Source organism: Salminus brasiliensis, chromosome 12, assembly GCF_030463535.1.
Source record: "Salminus brasiliensis chromosome 12, fSalBra1.hap2, whole genome shotgun sequence".
Taxonomy (NCBI): domain Eukaryota; kingdom Metazoa; phylum Chordata; class Actinopteri; order Characiformes; family Bryconidae; genus Salminus; species Salminus brasiliensis.
The window spans coordinates 22,833,400-22,851,872 of NC_132889.1; the positions used below are offsets into that span (position 1 = coordinate 22,833,400).

Genomic DNA, 18,473 nt, shown 5'->3' on the forward strand with positions numbered 1-18,473 from the left:
TCTCCTTTAAGGTCAGGGTCATGGCGGGTCTGGAGCCTATCTGGAATCACTGTTCGTAAGACGGAAATGCTTCCTGGGTGGGGGAAACCCACGTGGACATCGGCTGAAAATACCAAAGTCCTCACACACTGGAGCCTCTGGAGCTATGCGGCACACCCACCAACTGCTGCCCCACCATGCTGCACATATTGGAAAAAAAATGTCCAATGCTTATATGTCATGTTCTGATGTATGTCTGATTACATGTCCTGTAATGATTCAACGCTGAATATGGCAACAAGCATAGCCTCAGTACAGTCCAGTTCGAAGTAAACCCATCGTCTTGGTGCTGACGTGGCACTGGACTGCCTGTAATTTTGGGACGGAGCGTTACTTATCATTAGTCATTTTCCTGACAGACACTCATGAGTCACATCATGGGAAGATTTACAAAAGATTTAATCATCCAGTGTCTTGCCCAAAGGAGTAATGAAGGAGTAATAACGGTCTTGTTGCTGCATGTGGTATAATTTGCCATAGCAAAGCCTGTGGATATTTCTGGTGCCTAAATTAGCATCACCAGACAGACACCAGACAGACACCAGACAGATCAGCTGACTACTTTATGTGGAGTTTTCAGATACATTAAGCTGCGGCATGCTCAATCATCTGCCAACACACTCCGCCCTGCGGAAAAAATATGCAATAATATCCCAAATGTGTTTCTCCATCCACGTGTAACCTGATGTTTAAGGAGACAATTAGGCAATGCAGACAAGCCGGGCTCTTCACCCTCCATGCAGATGGTCTGAGACCGCAGCTTATTTGTTTTTAGGGATGGGGTGGTCCTCCATTATTTATTTACTGAATCACTGTACAAATTAAGTTAAGTTAAGCTCTAACAAGAACATCCATGCCATCCAAGCACCTCAACATGCTGTGTGATGTACGACTTACTTTCACAGTGTTTGTGTAAATATACAGATGCATTCATGTATATTATGAAGTCGGTGCAGTGTAGTGGGTAGCAACACCGCCTTCCCCACGGCAGACAAGATCCTGACTCTCTGGCAGGCCACGCTACACCAATAAGTCAGCAATATAATATAACATAATATATGAATACATTATAACCTCGTCTGTATTAAAAGTGCTATACAAATGAGGCTATTAGTAGGAAAGGAAATACTGTGGAATTTAACCTCATCCGTGGCAGTGAACACACACTCACACTGTAGTGGGGGAGGGGGGGGGGGGCAACTTGGAGCCCAGTGAGCAACTGAGGGCACCAGTGATCAGCACCAGTGAACGTTGAGGTAGGAGCATCACCCCTGGACAATGTACCGATGACCTTCAGGTCCCAAGCCCACGTGTCTAACATGTATTTAGGCCATGCGTGCCTCCATATTATGGCTCCCCACTCATTCCCTTTTGTTTCAACTGCTTCTTTTTATATCTTCTGCTGAGGGCTCCTTTCTAAAAATGTCTTCTCGCGCTCGTTTTCTAGGCTTTTATGTCTCTCTCTCTCTATCTCTCCTCTAACCGTGTTATGTGCATCTTCACCCTGCATCTAATCATCTGGCCTGGTGCCTAGTCCCTCCCTCCCTCCCTCTGCTCCTGTCGCTGCAACGGGGCTCGAGAATGCGAGAGAGAGAGAGAGAGAGAGAGAGAGACTACGAAAACGTGACTAGGCACCCAAAGCGTCCTGTTATGCAACGAGTGACCTACTAACATACATTTGGAGACAGGCAGGCAGAAGCAAGGGAGGGAGGGAGGGAGCACACTGGAGCGGTTCAACAACATAACACGAGGAACCAAAATACAGAGGAGCCACTGAAACCCATGCCTGCATACGAGGTACGAGCCACGAGCGTGTGCTGAGCGCTGAAGCCCTTATCAAAGCGTCCTCCGCTCTCGTAAGAAGGAGCCGAGCTAGCTACAGACGGATCACTGGTTTGGATACTAGCGTGGTGAAGCATCCACGGTAAGTTGTACGTTTATTAACTTTGTTTAATAATTGCGCAGATGCGCGCGTTTTGGTGGGTCAGTCGGCACGCGCCGGGTTCCTGGCTCTGAAATCATGGACCAACAATTGCACGCGCTGCTCGACATCGCTGTTCAGATTTCATAGACAGCAGCGTGCGTGCAGAGTCAGGCACTCCGCGCTTTTGTTTGTGGCTGCCTGGTTACGTGCCCTCATTGGATTGGAAATCTAGCTAGCACTTGCCCTCCGTGCCTTTTTTTTTCACCCCCTCCATGCCAAGGCGAGGCTTTCACTCCCACTCCCTTCACCCTAGGGCTCTGTGTTTCTGTGCCGGACCTGCTGCTAACAGCACGGTCCTGCATGAGACAGTGAGCTGCTGGCCATGCGCCTGCGTTACTGTGTTGCTTGCAGCTATACGGGGCTTTCCTCGCTTCTGCTGTTTTACACTGTTCTCAGCTAGCTGGCTAATGTTCGTGATCATCAAAAGCTTATCCGCTCAGACCAGACTTGGTTCTAACGTGTGCAACAAACCGAGAGTGTCCGTGACACCTCTCCATATGGCAGCCGTGCCGAGGAGGGAGCCGCGGACACACTTCTGTCCGTCACGTGTGGCCCGGTCTCCGTAGAGGTTAACGCGGGTGTTTATGTTTGCCGAGTCTAACCCCATTAACCCTTTCCTGCCACAGCCGCGGGAGTACGTGACTACCTAACACTGTTCAAAACCACACACTGCGAAAAATATACGTACGGCACCAATAAAGGGCACTTCTAATAGGGGTGTTCCTTTTTTACGCATGATAGTATAGTATACGATTGGGACGCAGCCAAAGCCTCTTTGACTTGGACCTGGGCAGAAGTTAGCTAGCAAGCAAGCCCAGAATTTTTAAGTACAGCTAGCATTGAAAATAGTAGGTTTAAGCTATTGTAGTGTATCTAACAGGGAATTGGGACTGTTATGCTACTGAAAAGCACATGGATGTTCTTAGATAATGTGTTTTGTTAGCCCGTAACGTTACACGCTAAAGTTACACTGCCTAGTCTACTCAGCCAAAAGAGGCAGCCTACTTGAACGTCCACATGCTAACGCCACAGTTTAAACACACCGGACTCTCCATATGTATGTAAAAGACGCAATTGTTGTGCCAATTATTATTATTATGATCATTTTTTTCATATTACAATGTGTTTTACACCACATCTGAAACTGTAACTATTCCAGTAGCTTGGTATTAGGTGGTGTTTTGTTAATTATTCCTTGTTTTTCTCCTCAAGCTCCCTTTGAACTATTTACACTTCACTACCTTCTCGCTTAGTTCCAGCCTTATTCTGCTTGATTTCTTTATATTTTCTCATTTCTCGTTTTTATTTTCTTTATATAAAAAAAGGGCTGCGTACTCGTGCGCTGTGCTCAGCTACAGCACGCGATGTAAACACTGAACAACGTAGCTAACGTCACGGTGAACGTAGGCTAGGGCTGTAGGGGAGCCTGCTGGTGCCCTTTCTGTGCTTTTACGACCAAAATAGCCGGCTAAATTTAGCCAAGTAGCTCATTTTCTTTGAGCAATCTTGCTTCTAATGCGAAAACGTTACCGGAGCGGCTTTCTCTGTATGCAGACGGGTGCACCGTGCTACCAGTGAATAGTGAAAGCTGCTAATGCCATCTTTTTTTCTTTTTTTTTTAGTGATCTAGCTAATGCTTTCACGAAAAGCAGCGAAGCGAATAAAGAGAGAAAATGAAGGAAATGCACTGCTTTCGTAAAGTTGCAGGCTGTCTTGTCAGAGCTACTAAACCCAAAGTCATTACGTCAGCGATGCACAGGGCGATTACACTCCGGGCAAACAACCGAGCTGGCTAGTTACGCAATACGACACCTTTCGCTCTGCCGGAATAAACATCGGCTGCTTTGTGTGCATCTATGTCTACATCTATCGCCACAGTAAAAAAAAAAAAAAAGATGATGCAATCGGCGGAAACCCCCCAGTGTTGTGGTGCACATCGCCGAAGTGGGGTTTGGGTTCACCCCGTTTGTGCGTGTGCGTGCGTGCGCGCGCCCGCGCCAGCGCGATCGCTGAATGTAGGTCATATTAGTCAGAGGGAGGGAACAGGAGCGATACAGCCAGCCCCACCAAAATAAACCCGCGCCGCCATAACAAAGAAGATTCACACAACGAGGGAAAAGAGCGAGTCCTGCTGAAGCACACCAAACATTTTATACAAGATAAGACAGCGATCAGATTAAACCGGGGAAAGCCGCCGATCATATGAACACACAGCGCTGCTGTTCTCTGTAACCCATGCTATGTTTAGAAAGAGCTACAGACGAGTAGGTTAGTCCGTCTGTGCCCCTGTTTGACCTAACGTACATGGCCGTGAACTTGACTTTACTGACTCTGTGCTCCGCGGGATAGATCCTGGCTTTCTCGGGATTTCTTGGCACGGAGGTGATGAGGAAAAAAATAAAAGCCTGCGGAGGAGGAGGCGCGTCGTTATTGTGCCAATGTGGCTTAGAGGGAGAGGCAAATTACCGAGTTTTGTAGGGCAAGGGAGCGCATGTGACTGAGGAACACATGGACTGGGACAGACCGCGTGCTTTTTTTTTTCCCTTGTTCGAGTGAGTCGAGGGTGATACGAGTGTGTGTTTATAGAAGGGCCTGGATCAGCGCCCGGCTGTCCGAGATTCACCACCCTTTTTCTTGGGAAGATAAGCTAAGGCGGGGAATTTCGGGGAGAAAAGAATCCCCCCCTCGCGCGCACACACACACATGGCAAACATTATTCGACCCCAGGGGTCAGTCGCTTGGCTGAAACCCTGCACCACCGTCGTCCTCTGCTATTTCCATTACTTAAAACAACCCCGAAGCAACACGTGCACCAAACATTTGAGCTGAATTATAGTTTCCATGCCTCGCCCAAACTCACAAGTAAGCATTTTCTCCTGCGTGTATGACAGACAAGTGGACATATTGTTTGAACCGTTTCATAATTTAATAGGAATTTATGCATTATTATAATATTTTTATGCAATATTGTAGTAATAGTTAATGTTCATTATTATTAATGACATAGTATTTATTTATATTCTAATATATGCGTGTGACGTATGTGTTTAATTATGTATAATTATATATTTAGAAATTAATACAACTACTTGCTACGAATAATAATTATTATAAATGATAAACGGTTAATGTATTTTTCACGAATAAAAAAATAAAAAAAAATAGTACAAAGTACAAATACAATGTTTGATAGTTATTAATAAGTGGGTCAAAAAAACTTGCAAACACCTGGAGATTGCATATTAAAGAGACTAAGCAATTTTTTTCTCTCCCACATATTATCTCAAGGATCTGCTAACGTCACTTTTAATAGCATATGATTGTACTCATTCTCGGAGGACCTTTGAGAATATCAGCAGAATACGATTAATATCCTGCATTGATGAGGAGTCAGAGTTACTCATGACTGCAGCCCTCAGAAGATACTGGAGAGATAAACACGAATCTGATTCATATCAGTGACGTCAGTCTCTTCCTTTTAGCTCGCTTTTCTCTGCCTGTGCTGTTTGTCATATCTGGAGGGAGCTCATGCTACGAATCCAGTACAGTACTGATCCACGTGATCCAGTTGTTTGCACAAGCTGAATCTGTTAAACATTACAGTTTAGGCATTCTGATACTTTGGGCTGAAATGAGCACAAAATAGTATTTACTACTAAAAATGGAAGAGGCCTCCTAAACAGTTTGATTAGTGGCATTATTATTTTTTTAATTATAATTGTCTTATTTAAAGTAAAAAGTAAAAAAGTGAAGATTATCTGTATCATCTCTTGCAAATAGAAACAGCTCATTTTGGGTTTGACCCTTGTTTTTTTGTAGATATGCATATCCATGCAGATAGTAGTGTGGTGTCTTTGTTAGAATTGCTGCCATTCAAGGTTCTCTTCTGACCCTCTAAAGATCCATGCACCGCATTTTCTCCCCTCGCTGCATCCGTCTTTGTCTGTCTCCTCCTTCGTCTCATTCTCCCTCAATCCTTTTCTCACCTCCCTCTATTTTTAGCTAATTCTCTGTCCCCCCACCCTCTCTCTTTCTCTTGCTCCAGCTCTTGCCGAAGTACTCCTGACCTATATTTGAGCGCAGGGAAAGAAGCCAGCATTGCCTCACGCGCTGCCCGGTTTCTGGGTCAGTGGGCCAGCAGGCAAGAAAGTCTCTCTTTCTTTCCCCCTGAGCTCCAAAAAAGCACATTTCTGAGGTCCCAGAGCACTAACCTTTCAATATTGCATTAACGAGTGCATGAACCTTGTCTGACTGTTTCTGAACATGTGGCATCAGCCTAATTGGCTTCTCTCAGTGGTGAGCATTCCGACAGTAATTGGGAAAGTTCTTTAGAAAATGACCTGATTAGTCCGAAGCTGAGGAGGTTTTTGGGCTTACGTTCATTTCCAGTTCTAGATTTTCATAGACAGATTTCACACTTTTTGGGACCTGGGACAAGTTCAATTTTGAACCCCATTAGAGATATCTGTGGGTGCCTGTGGTTATGTAATATAATATTGCCCAAATTATTGGACAAGAATAGAACTTAGAGGTACAAACAGCTCTCAAGTCATGAGATTATGCAGTAAACAGTTGCAAAGAATATTGTCTCACTATTGGAATGGTTGAAAATACCCTCATGATTAAAAGATGTGTATAGAAGACAAAAGAGGCATGTACCTAATCCAAAATTCTACTGCTCAGTGTTGATAACACGTGATCAGTGGGGAAAACACAAATTGCTGGTTGGGGGGGGTGTGGACAAAACAGGAGTTAATAGATATTAAAATGTACTAATCTGTAATCTTTGTAAAGCCAGAATCAGTAAATATAACACTAGCTTTACCTGGCAGTGATCTAATCCAAAAATAAAAGTGCAGCCTCTCTAGTGTTTTTGACTCTTAATGATGTCTTCTAGGAAGCACACAAGGAAAAATCCCAAGAAAATTCCTTCACTCTCCACACAAGTGCTGCATTGTGATGCCTACCCTCTGACGTCTCAAGTGTTATTAAATTAAACCGCCCGAGTGCACTGCAGGGCACCATATTAAATGAGGAGCCCCATATTAAATTCATCAGCTAAATATCACCAAAGCTCCATCTGTCACATGAGCTCTTAGCCTGTCCATCTGAAAATATACCAGACCTTTGGAGCTACGCTGACCAAAACATAACGCACACAAAAAAACAGCTTCCTCCAGGCACATTTCAACCTGTTTTAGAACATTATCAGCTCAGGAAACAGCACGTTGTACCTTGGGACCACCCCTGTGTCCTAGCTAAGCCTACACAACATTCCCTTGCCCTCCCCCTTCCGTAGACTTGACCTATATAATGAAGCTCTCCAAAACCCAAAGCGTGCTTTGTGACCTGCCTAGCCTTTTTTGTTTGACCTCTATTTATCTTGACCTCATTTATCAATGCAGTTCTTGTTCTGCTCTTTGTTAAACCCATATAGTTTTCACTATCAGATAGTACTTTAGAGATTTACCCACAGAAAATAACCACACAACAGTCTGGTTATATTTATTTATTTATTTCATTTTTTGTGCTTAACTGTTCTGGAATCTAGCTCATGACCCAGATACAGAGGAAACCCTATATGGTCGCACCTGTAAGCTCTATTACGGTGACCACATCCCAGATCTGTTCAGCAGACCGTTCCACCCCTGTAGCCAAAGTAGAGAAGATGTAACATACATGTTAATGTTTCAAAAGCTCCTACTCTTGCCCCGCTCTGGTTCCCTCACCCTCAATGATGTAATATGGGCTAGCGTTTCAGAATGTAAAAACAAATCATGCGCTCGTCGCTGATGCTTGCCAGACATGCCGTTATGATTACAGAGCTCTCAGTCCCCTGCAAGGGGAATTCTGCACAAAGAGTGATTAATGCTGCAAGCATTAACAGTTGGTGTGTAAAAAAAAAAGCCTAAGCTTTCATTCTAAGTAAAGTGGAGTTGCGGCATGTAGCACGTCTGACTGCAAACAGATTAGAATAGGACCTGTATTAAAAGTTAGACACTGTGGGCCTGGACCTGTTCTCTATTGTTGCCATTACATCATAATAGGCCGCATCTAGACAGAGATCACAGGTCACGGGTCACAGACAGAGGAGATCAATAGCAAGGCCAAGGAGGTCAGACAGTGGTTACCGGGCACAAGAGACTATTCAGTGGTTGCCATGGGTGACCATCCAACTAAAGCCAGACATGCTAAGCGCAGGATGAAGCAAAGGGATATGAGGGAGACACAGTAATACATTCCATTCCTAAAACCTTTGATTCTTCAGACATACAGGGAGGCATGGAGTGTTTTTTTTTTCCTCAGGAAAACTTAAAAATAAACGATTTCTTGAAGTATTTGAAGATCGAGTGCTTCTTCTGCTCTCGAGGGATTAACAGATCTACTTTTTTCCCTTTTGTGTCCGCAGCCTTTTATCGCACAGCCAGCTGGAGGTTCAGAGAGAGGCTGCACCCCTCCCCAAGAGGCTGACAAGCTGAGACAGACTGAGTGACCTACATCCTGCAATACGCCTGGAGCATTGGGGCACATCTCTGACAGCTTGACACAGCCCCACTGAAAAAAAGGAAGAACAACTGAAAACAAACAAAGACAAGGGGTCTGGGAGGCTCTAAGCTAATTGTGTCACATTCTCCAGACGTCAAGAATTTTTCTACATTTCCCATCCCGTTTGGCTTTGTCTCGCTCGCTGTGTGTCGGCTTGCTTAGCCTTGCGAGGGGTGGAACGCTGTCCACACTGAGGCCCTCGGACGATAATTAAATGCAGGAAACTGTCACAGAGGCTCACCTCTTCTTAATCTTTTTAGCCAATCTGGACACTTGAAACAACAAAGACATTATCCAGGGTTACAGGATCACCAACGAAATCAATGAGGTTCACCCTTCCTGAAGCTAAGACACCTCATGAAGTGTTTGCCGATCCAGCTACCTAGTCATTCTCAAGGCTCCTAAAAGGAGGGAGATCTTAAAGTCACCTTTCCCCTTTACCCCATCCCTTGGATTCCTATCACTAAGCGTTTCTAGTGGTAGAAAACAAGCTTTCAAACTGGATCCCACTGAGGAACAATGGAAAGCTTAAGCTCACAAATCCCAACCAACTGTAGTACAAGCAAAACCGTAGAGAACCTGGAAACTTTCTCAGGCTACAACACCACTCTCCCTTCACCCGAGAGCAACCCTCGCCCGGCCCGCAGTTTGAAATCCAAGCCCAACATGACCTGCCGGCGCAAGCGCGAGTTTATTTCTGATGAAAAGAAGGATGCTTCCTACTGGGAGAAGCGTCGCAAGAACAACGAGGCAGCTAAGCGCTCTCGGGAAAAGCGGCGTCTCAATGACATGGTCCTAGAGAACAGAGTTATTGCACTGAATGATGAGAATGTTCGCCTAAAAACAGAACTCTTGCAGCTGAAACTTCGGTTTGGCCTCATCAGTGCAGCCTCCTACATGGAAAAGAGCCAGCAGATTGGAGGAGCAGTCAGCGGAGCTTCTGGGGGCTCGTCTAATTCTTCCAGTTGTTTCTATCCTAGTGGCTACTCTAGTAGTTCTCAAGTGATGATGAACTCTGATTCTTCAGAGACTGAACTGTCCGGCCGAGGGGATGGACGTCCCCAGTTAGTAAAGTACTCCCCACGAGGGTCTCTTTCAGACATGTCTGATGGCTCCTCCCGTGACAGTCCAGAGCCGATGAGCTACGACATCAAGCAGGAAGGGGCAGGCCTAGAGATGGAAATTGCGAATGGCACGTCCACGCAAGTCATGTTCAACGTCCATCGCGAGTTACCGACGTCACACCACCAGCATAACTTTCAGACAGGATATCACAACCACCAACAGCAGCGGCGGCATCAAGAGACCATAATCAGTGCCGTTGCGCCTCCAGTGCAGACTGCTCAGAGAAGCGTCATCCTGTATCGCTCCAGCAGCATCTCATATCCTGTGGAGAGTTCAAGACCTCAGGAAATGACTCAACAGAAACTGCCACAGAACCTGCCCCATTCTACAGAGGGACCTACTGGAAGCACTGAAAGCCTAGCAGAGGTGACCAAACAGCTTGAGAGGAAGACTTTAGACTCTCCTCCTCATGAGTACACAGATGGAGAGGCAACAGAACATCAAGCATACATGGTCCAACACCAGCGACTATCCCTTGATACTCAGAAAGGTGATGCCATGGCACCAGACCTTCTCCACAGGCAAGAGGAGGGTGATGAAACACAGCTGTACCATCTCTCCTTTCACAGCCCACTAGATGAGGAGCCTCCAGTTCTGACCTATGAAGGAGGACCCAGGAATGAAGGCTATTACCAGGGTCACTCCGGAAAGGACAGCTCCTCGAGTGACGGTGATCCCCGCAGCTCTGACAAAGACGCATCCACCGATGACGAGTGCCCGTCTTCATCTAGCTCTGACACAGGTAGCTACCACCAGCAATCTCCTCTGGCGGGAGGGCCAAACTCCTCCCCACAAGGCCAAAGCAGAGACAGCCAAGCAGAGGTTAAAGGCACAGCACTACCACACAAACTGCGCCTCAAGCACCGAGCTTTGAGTAACGGTGGGACAGCAGGTCAGGAATCACCAACTGCCCACCCGTTACCTCAACACCCTTACCTGGCCTTGGCTCAGGCAAGCCAGCAGCTTCAGATTGGTACAGAGAGGGAGAGTCAGGCAAACACGGAGTTCTGCCTGCAGGCCAGCCCAGCAGAGGACAGAAGGATGGATTGTGGGAAGAAAGATCCTAGTGTGCGCAACAGTAGGAATAAGAGGCATGACTAAGAGTAAAGGACACCATGGGAACTGTCGTAGGCCGTCCTTTGTATGTCTTGGAGTTATTCCAATGCCTTGAGAGACTATATCAACTCCCCTTTTCCCAATTCCAAGTCACTGGCATTATCCTTTAGACTCTTCCCACCTTCAATGGAAGGCAGAGACATAGACAATGGTGATGTCAATACCAAATGGAGGGCAGAACTTATGGGTGCACTGTATTATACTGTAAAGACTGCTCTCTCTGCATCTGTTCCCATAACAACAGAGTCACATTTGAAAACAAATGAGAGGCAAGAATGAACACTTCACTTGTGTCCCATATTCATCTTACAACATGATGTCAGTTTATCAGAAAACATGGCAATATCAATCTGCAAGGCATTGTAACCCACTTACTAATTGTACATATAGAACTTTTAGTGCCCCTAATGATTTGTGTCCATTTTCACACCAAATCAGCAGGTGGCCGTTCTCCAGGAATTATACCAAACACCTGAGCATTCTGGGAGCATTACCTTGACCAAAGAAATATGACGGCTTTAAATTCCATACCTCTACCCTACCTTCGTCTCATCTTCCCTGTTTCCGTTCCACCAAACGTAGTCACAACCCCAACGACCGCTTTCTTTTGTCCAAGCACTTGGTTTGTATATTACTGTGATATAAATATGACATATAAATATATATTTTAAGAAGAAAACAAAAACATCGTTGAAAAAAAGGAGAAAAAAAAGACTGTAAAAGGGCAGAGAGGATTCAGAAGGCTCACAGATTTGTCATTGTCAGAAATACTGTACAGTATCATTGTGTTTACTGTTGTTGTTGAGATGCCACTTAAGGTAACTGATATTTTGTTTGTTCATTTTTGTATCGTTACTTTGAAAGTTCTCAATGTTTTCAGCAACTTACCTTTTTTTTTTTTTTTAAGAAAATCAAAATGCCCCAAAATCCTGAATAGAAAAAAAAATTGAGCTATGTTGAGGATTAGTACTGTCAAGGCTTATCCGCTTACTTCTTTCCCTTTTTGTAGGTGTGTTCTTTTATAGCCGCGGAGGTAAAGCATGTCCATTAACTCAAAATTTATTTATAGAATATTGTAAAAAATAAATAAAATGTAAATAAACAATAATGTATTTAAACTGTCCAACGAGAAAATCTTGCTCTCCTAAGCTTAGGTTTATGGAAGTGGTATCCTACTTACATCAGCATGAGGAAGCTGTTGTTTGCAGCTATGAATTTGACCCACTGCCCTTCAAATCTTCAGTTAAGCCCTTCAGCTAGCTGATGTTGCATTTTCCCAGAATCTGCAGGGATGCCGTCTCTGGTTAGAGCCCTACACATAGCTCTGTGCATCAGAGTAAATAAACAAGGTCCATTGGAAGTATTCCTATGCAAGACAATCTAAATTATTTGGAATTTCTTTTCCGGTGTGAGTAACAGCGCCCTCGCCTCCTGTTGTTCATTTTTTAAGTCAAGTCTACATGTCATGTCTGACATACGGCACTTATGTATAAATGTAAAGTTTCTCCTACCCTGGACAACACTGTATTCTGTGCTTTTTTTAAAGTTCCTCTTTAATTCAATGTATTTTCTTTGGGCAAAGTGTTGTCCTGTGTTTCCTTTTCTCTTGTTTACCGTGGTATGTATTGGCACCCCCAATCCCACCCCTATCCCCCTTCCTGAGCTTTCCTCCCTCGATCTTTCAATGTGTATTAAATCAGTGATGTTTGTGTTTTTTGCTGATGGTTTCATGAAAAAGAAAAAAAAAATCAAGCGAGATGAGTGTGTAGTTGTGGAGCAGGCAGCAGCACTGCTGTTGAAATGGATACATGATGTAAAAACACTAATATTCATAAAAGAGGATGGGTGCATTTCAAAAATGACAAAAAAAAAATTAAATAAATAAAAAGGATGTTGCTTTTCTGAACTTCTGAACATTGTCTTTTTTTAATGGCAGTAATCCTGTCTTTAAATTTGGTCTAAGCTTCAGTTTTAGTGTGTAAACTTTATTGATTTAGGGTTTTAATGTACTTGTTAGCTCAGACAAGTTACAGTGTTGCTCTGCAGTGCAGAAGGAGCAATAGCAATCAGGCCTATTGCACAGGGTGGGGTGTAGGTATTGGACTGACACAATTTTACACTCATAGCTCACAAGTAGCTACAGTAACCTAACAAATTAATCACATGCATCATTTCGTCTGTTACTGTCCATTTTAGTCCACCCTTCTACCAACTTTGTGCTAAATGTTCGAGCAGAACACAGCACTCCCACATTCCAGATTGACAGCCGTAGGGTTCATAGGTCCAGATCTGTGGGTTCTGGTTCAAGAAACATGACAGAACACTGGGAATCTTTAACCAGCAGAATCACCAGACCAGTCTTTTGTCTCAATCTGGAACAGCAGGTGAAACGCAGAAATAGATACTCTAGCTGACATACGCAGCCAGTCCGTATAACAGTGGCATACAATGGATGAGAAATAATGGCACGGTTATTATGTAATATGATATATAAGACATTGGTCTTATGTTCTGTGAGCTTACTTTAGCATGTTGCCTGAGATCGGACTGAACTACTCCTGAATTGAGTCTCCCAGCCAGTGCAGGAGAGTTGGCAGGCCTGCTTGTACTCATTATCCTACTGCTTTCCTGAGATTGCCAAAGAAGTATTTATAATTAAATTATATTTGAAGCTACTCTCTACATCTTATAAATGCATCACTACAATGATCACCACTTTACTCAGACCTCATGTAGGTTTTCTAACAAATACAACGAAATAAAGGCATTACTGTTATGATATCTGAATATGCCCGTGACCACTGTCTGATGCCGCATAAATGTGTGGCTAGTTAATCTTCCAGGTAACTTGGCCATGATAGTTAGCATTATTAGTGATGGATAGTTGCTTTAGCTCTCACAAACCGGCCTGTTTTCACTTCATACAACTACAGACATGTTTTAGCAAATCACAGCATTATGTATTTCCACAATAACCACAATTAATGATGTTAACACTACTTTCACATGCAAGTCAGAGACTAGACAGCTAGCTACAAAGACTTTGCTGAAGTGAAGTGCAGGTATGGTGGTACGGTATGACAATAATAAGTGCTCCATTAATAACAGATGGAAACGCTGGGACCAATATATATAGTGACTACGGCCTTGATCTGGCTTATAACTCATTCACTCACTCACTCATCATTGGTGCTTTGCATCAGTGACACTGTGTCCTATTGTTATTTACTGTTATTACAAATGTAAAGTCATTTACAATAGCCAAAGCACATTTTCTGAAACTATATATATATATATATATATATATATATATATATTGTTGTTGTTGTTGTTGTTGTTGTTGTTCAAAACACAAGCTTAAAGGCAAAAGTAAACAGTTAAGTCAAGAGCATGTTTACTCTTACCTGTTAGAGTTGGTGTGGCGCAACAGATAACACCACTACCTGCCAGTAAGCTTCCACACCATGTGAGACTGGGGTTCGATTCCTGGTCTTGGTGACTACACTGCACCACACCAATAAGAGTCTTGGGCAAGACTCCTAACACAGGAGGTTGGCCCTTCTCTGTAATATGAGTAACCTTATAAGTCGCTCTGGATAAGAGTGTCAGCTAAATGCCATGAATGGAAATGTCTTAGTGACACACTGCTTCCAAAAGGCAGACAAGACTATAATAGTAATCTGCTAACACTACTGAATATCTACTAGACCCAAGTGCCATCAATGGAAAACACTATTTGCAAACAAATTGTATAAAAAGTATAAATTTGCATGTAACAAAAAAACTTATTCTTTGTAAAAATCGTGTCTTCTTTAGATAGAAAGGAAATATGGCATTTTTTGATTTCAGGTAAAATTGATTATTTGGATTATTTGGTATTTGAATTAATACACACAATACCTACCCTACCCAAACCATGTCTACAGTGACAATCTCCCAATCTTGAGGAAAGGGTCTTCTAAACATTATGCATACTTTTTAATTAACCATTTTTCCAAATGTCTTTGTGTAGCAATTTTCACAATGGGCTTTGTTACAAAGCCGCCTTTAAGCAAGCCACAGGGGCAAGCAAAACGCAGTCAGAGCGAGAGGAAGAAACCTTGAGAGGAACCAAGACTGAAGTCTGGACTCCACCTCTGGTCCTCCTTCGACGCACACACTAGCTCTCATTTCAGTTCAGCAAAAATAGAACCAGTTCTCAGCTTTTACAAGATGTTAAAAGGAGCATCTCCTGCATCGGAGTTGTCATACTGAAATATACTAGAGCCAAACAAGACAGAAGTAACTTAATGGGAAGTGTTTTCCTCTTTGATCATCCGGATTACCTGAGCAGCAGCTTCTCTCGTTGTCACATCATGGACAAGAACAAGGCTGAAGGCTGTTGCGTGCATCTCGTCTGTAAAGGCGCTGTCTTGCTCTTCATTTTCTCCTTCTTCCTTTCTTCAACCTACTTTCTCTCACACGCACTCATCGTCTGGACCTTTCTTGATTTGTTGGGTTCCATTTCACCAGATATAACGAAGAGTCTCATTTTATTCAGATTTTTCAGTTTGATTGCTGGTCATAGAACTGCGTATGAACGGTTAGAGTGTCCATGATGTGTACATCATAACAACATGGTGTTCTCTATGATAGTAAGTAGAGGTTTGTGGGTTGAATAGCAGGTGCTTCAAAATCCAAGTTTTTTGAGTGTGAAGAACCTTTAAACTGGTCCAGAATCTTTAAATCAAGTGTTGAAACGTTTTTTTTTTTATTGATTATCTACCCACACACCAAAACACATGGGGTCGGGGGGGTAAAATGGGGGTCATAACATGCCTTCCAGAGTGTTCCAACTACATTACACCATTGACATTAGCTTCATTAGCACCATTCATTCGAGCTGTAGACTGTTCATGTTTGTTATATCCATAAAGGACCAAGTCCAAGCTCTGATTGGGAGAGAGTGAGGCTGTTTCCAGCGAATCGCAACCATTTACTTAGCTGCAGTCCAGTCAGGATGACGTGTCTATTACATTTAGATAGAGCCAGGTCAGAAAAGTCATTAAGCTCAGCTTAGAAGCAACTTTAGTCCAGTCCAGGAGTGACTTCTGAAGACCTTTAAAAGGTTCGGTTCTTCACAAGAACCATTTCATTGCTGACCAATGAAAAACGTGTATGGTCAAAATGGGGACTTTAGAGGAAGGCAAAAATGTTGTTAATTTTGAATGGAAGACAATGTAAAATAAGGGGTTATTTCAAGTCATTTAGAGCATTGTTATACTAGTCTGTTCATCCAGAATCACTCACACTGTGAACAGAGCAGCTACAGGTTTCAAACCATGGACAAAACTAAAAACGGACAAAAATGGAGATACATGGTTTCCACTGGACACCAGTGAAATAAGCTCTTTTTTAAAAGAGAGCATGACAGAATAAGGTTAACTGTGCTTTGTAAAGTTAGAAGACTGTTGTGGAAATTTGAGCATATAAGGCCTTACATAATGTAAGGTCATACGGTATCCTCCTCACATCTAAACTTAATGAAATGGTTTCTTGAACATGAAATGGTTCCTTAAGCTAAACACACTATGGAAACCAGAATGCCGGAATGCTGTTAATCTGCAACAGGGCAGCATTCCTGTACAGGCGAAGCGCTGCGGTTTAGGCCGTGCATTCTGTTCTGAGCCCTAAGTCGAGACATCGCTGACACACTGACACACATTGTCCCAGAACTGCTGCTGCGTGCTTACTTCACTGATGTAACACTGCCCTACTTACTCAGCCTGCTGCTAAACTCAACCCAGCAGTGCCGTGGCACACGTACGCAGACACACGTTCACACACACACACACACACACACACACACACACAATGAGTTTGCACTAATTCTTGCGCAAGACAAACACACATTACTGCACACCCAAGCATGTGAAGTTAATATACCCATACACCAGGATCAGTATGCAAAGTATAGCTCAATACAAGCCAAAAGGAAGCAGATTGCAGCATGTTACTATACCACAAAGACTGATTCATCACTCAAGGGGGAACAGAATGAAATACAGTAGAATATGGTTGAGTGAATCAATGTGACTCCTTCTCGTTTCTTTACTTTACTTGTGTACTGTCCTTAGCAGTAATAAGGGAAATACAACAATGTGTTCTTGTTATCGTGATACATGTGATATGTCACACTCTTCTCAGCCATAGCAACGGTATTGTCAGCACTGAGCATTTGAATGCATCAGAAAAAGATTTGGATTAATTACAGGCTATAAACAGACAATAGTATAGTATATACAGTAACTGTAGACGTTGTAGAGTAACAAGTAGCTGATTGGTTATGTCCTAATGTATGAACTTATTTTTAGCAACAGTTAAAATAGGTAAATATACTAAATAGCATGCTATACACTATGATATCATAATAAACTAATGTTTTAAAAAATGAAGAAAAAATATGTATTAGACCTTGTATCTCCAAAATAACAACTTTACAAGAGAAGGAAATAGTGCTTATATTCAATGTAAACATATAAAGGATTTATTTCAATGCATTTTAGCATATTATTATTATTAATATGCCAAACGTTTAAAATAGTTTCATTTTAATAATAGCAACAAATGGAGATACAAGTTTTTTTTTTTGACAACAATGATGTACAGCATATATATAAAACACATACAGGCCTGTCTATAAATTCTGGACTTTGAAGAACCTTTTTTTTCATTTAATAAGAAACAAAATTAGTTTAATTATTAAAGTGAAGGTCTCGGCACCAGGTAACATCTTAAAAAGTAGCTTGAGAGAAATATGCTTGAGAGGTGAAATGTGCAAAATTGACATCAAGGCAAATGGGGTGAGGTGGGGGAGTCATTTCTTAAAGAGGAATTCTGAAATGAGGAATATATGTAAAATAAAATGATATATACTATAAACTATACATTATATACATATATAACTTTAACACTGGCCTGCTGGCCTTGGAGAGCAGGCAAATGAAGGTTGCGGCCAGTGTGCCAGTACGTTGAGTTCTAACTGCAGAGGAGGAGGAGGAGGTCAGGTTCGGCTCCATGGTGGAGTTAATGAACCACAGAGAGCGAGCTATCTGCAGAGGCCAGAGAATAAATGAGGATGTTACACAACCTTCTGGCCTTGTTTCCTCTGCGACAACAGACTTAGCTGCAGAACTGGCTGGGTGTGTAATGACTCGTCAAAGCATTGCCAAAATCTAAGCCAACAGGTGCCTGAGAACAGAGCGTCCGGAAATCTAGACTTCAAACAAAAAGTTCTGAACCTCCGAGAAATTACATTCCGTCCCTCCGGAAGGCATGCTTGTAAAATCGAAACCATAGGCCGGATCACCTGTCACCACAGGGAATATTACACAATCACACAATCTGAACTAGAACGCGGTCACACACGCCTAGAAGCAGACCTCGACATAACAAGTTTGATTCAGGGAGAGAGAGAGAGAGAGAGAGAGAGAGAGAGAGAGAGAAATAGAGAGAGATGAAAAGGGGGAAGAGAGGTAGAAACAGAGTGAGAGAGATATGAAATGAGAGAAAAAAAGAGAGAGAGAGAGAGAGAGAGAGAGAGAGAGAAGGGGGGAATAGAAACAGAGACAGATATGAAAACAGAGAGAGGGAGGGCAAAGAGAGGAGGGAGAGAGGTAGTGAC

General features: G+C 43.0%; 1 protein-coding gene across 1 annotated transcript; it reads left to right on the plus strand.

The window, feature by feature from the left end:
• The first annotated feature begins 1,731 nt into the window (after nt 1-1,731).
• Nucleotides 1,732-12,716, plus strand: nfil3-2 (nuclear factor, interleukin 3 regulated, member 2). Its single transcript, XM_072693759.1, has 2 exons — nt 1,732-1,963; nt 8,433-12,716. The coding sequence occupies exon 2, from the start codon at nt 9,089-9,091 to the stop codon at nt 10,793-10,795; it is 1,707 nt and encodes a 568-aa protein (XP_072549860.1). The 5' UTR covers nt 1,732-1,963; nt 8,433-9,088; the 3' UTR covers nt 10,796-12,716.
• Nucleotides 12,717-18,473: the final 5,757 nt, after the last annotated feature.

Excerpts from the sequence above, each read along its gene's own strand:
- nfil3-2 (XM_072693759.1), top strand. The coding sequence starts at position 9,089 with ATGGAAAGCTTAAGCTCACAAATCCCAACCAACTGTAGTACAAGCAAA.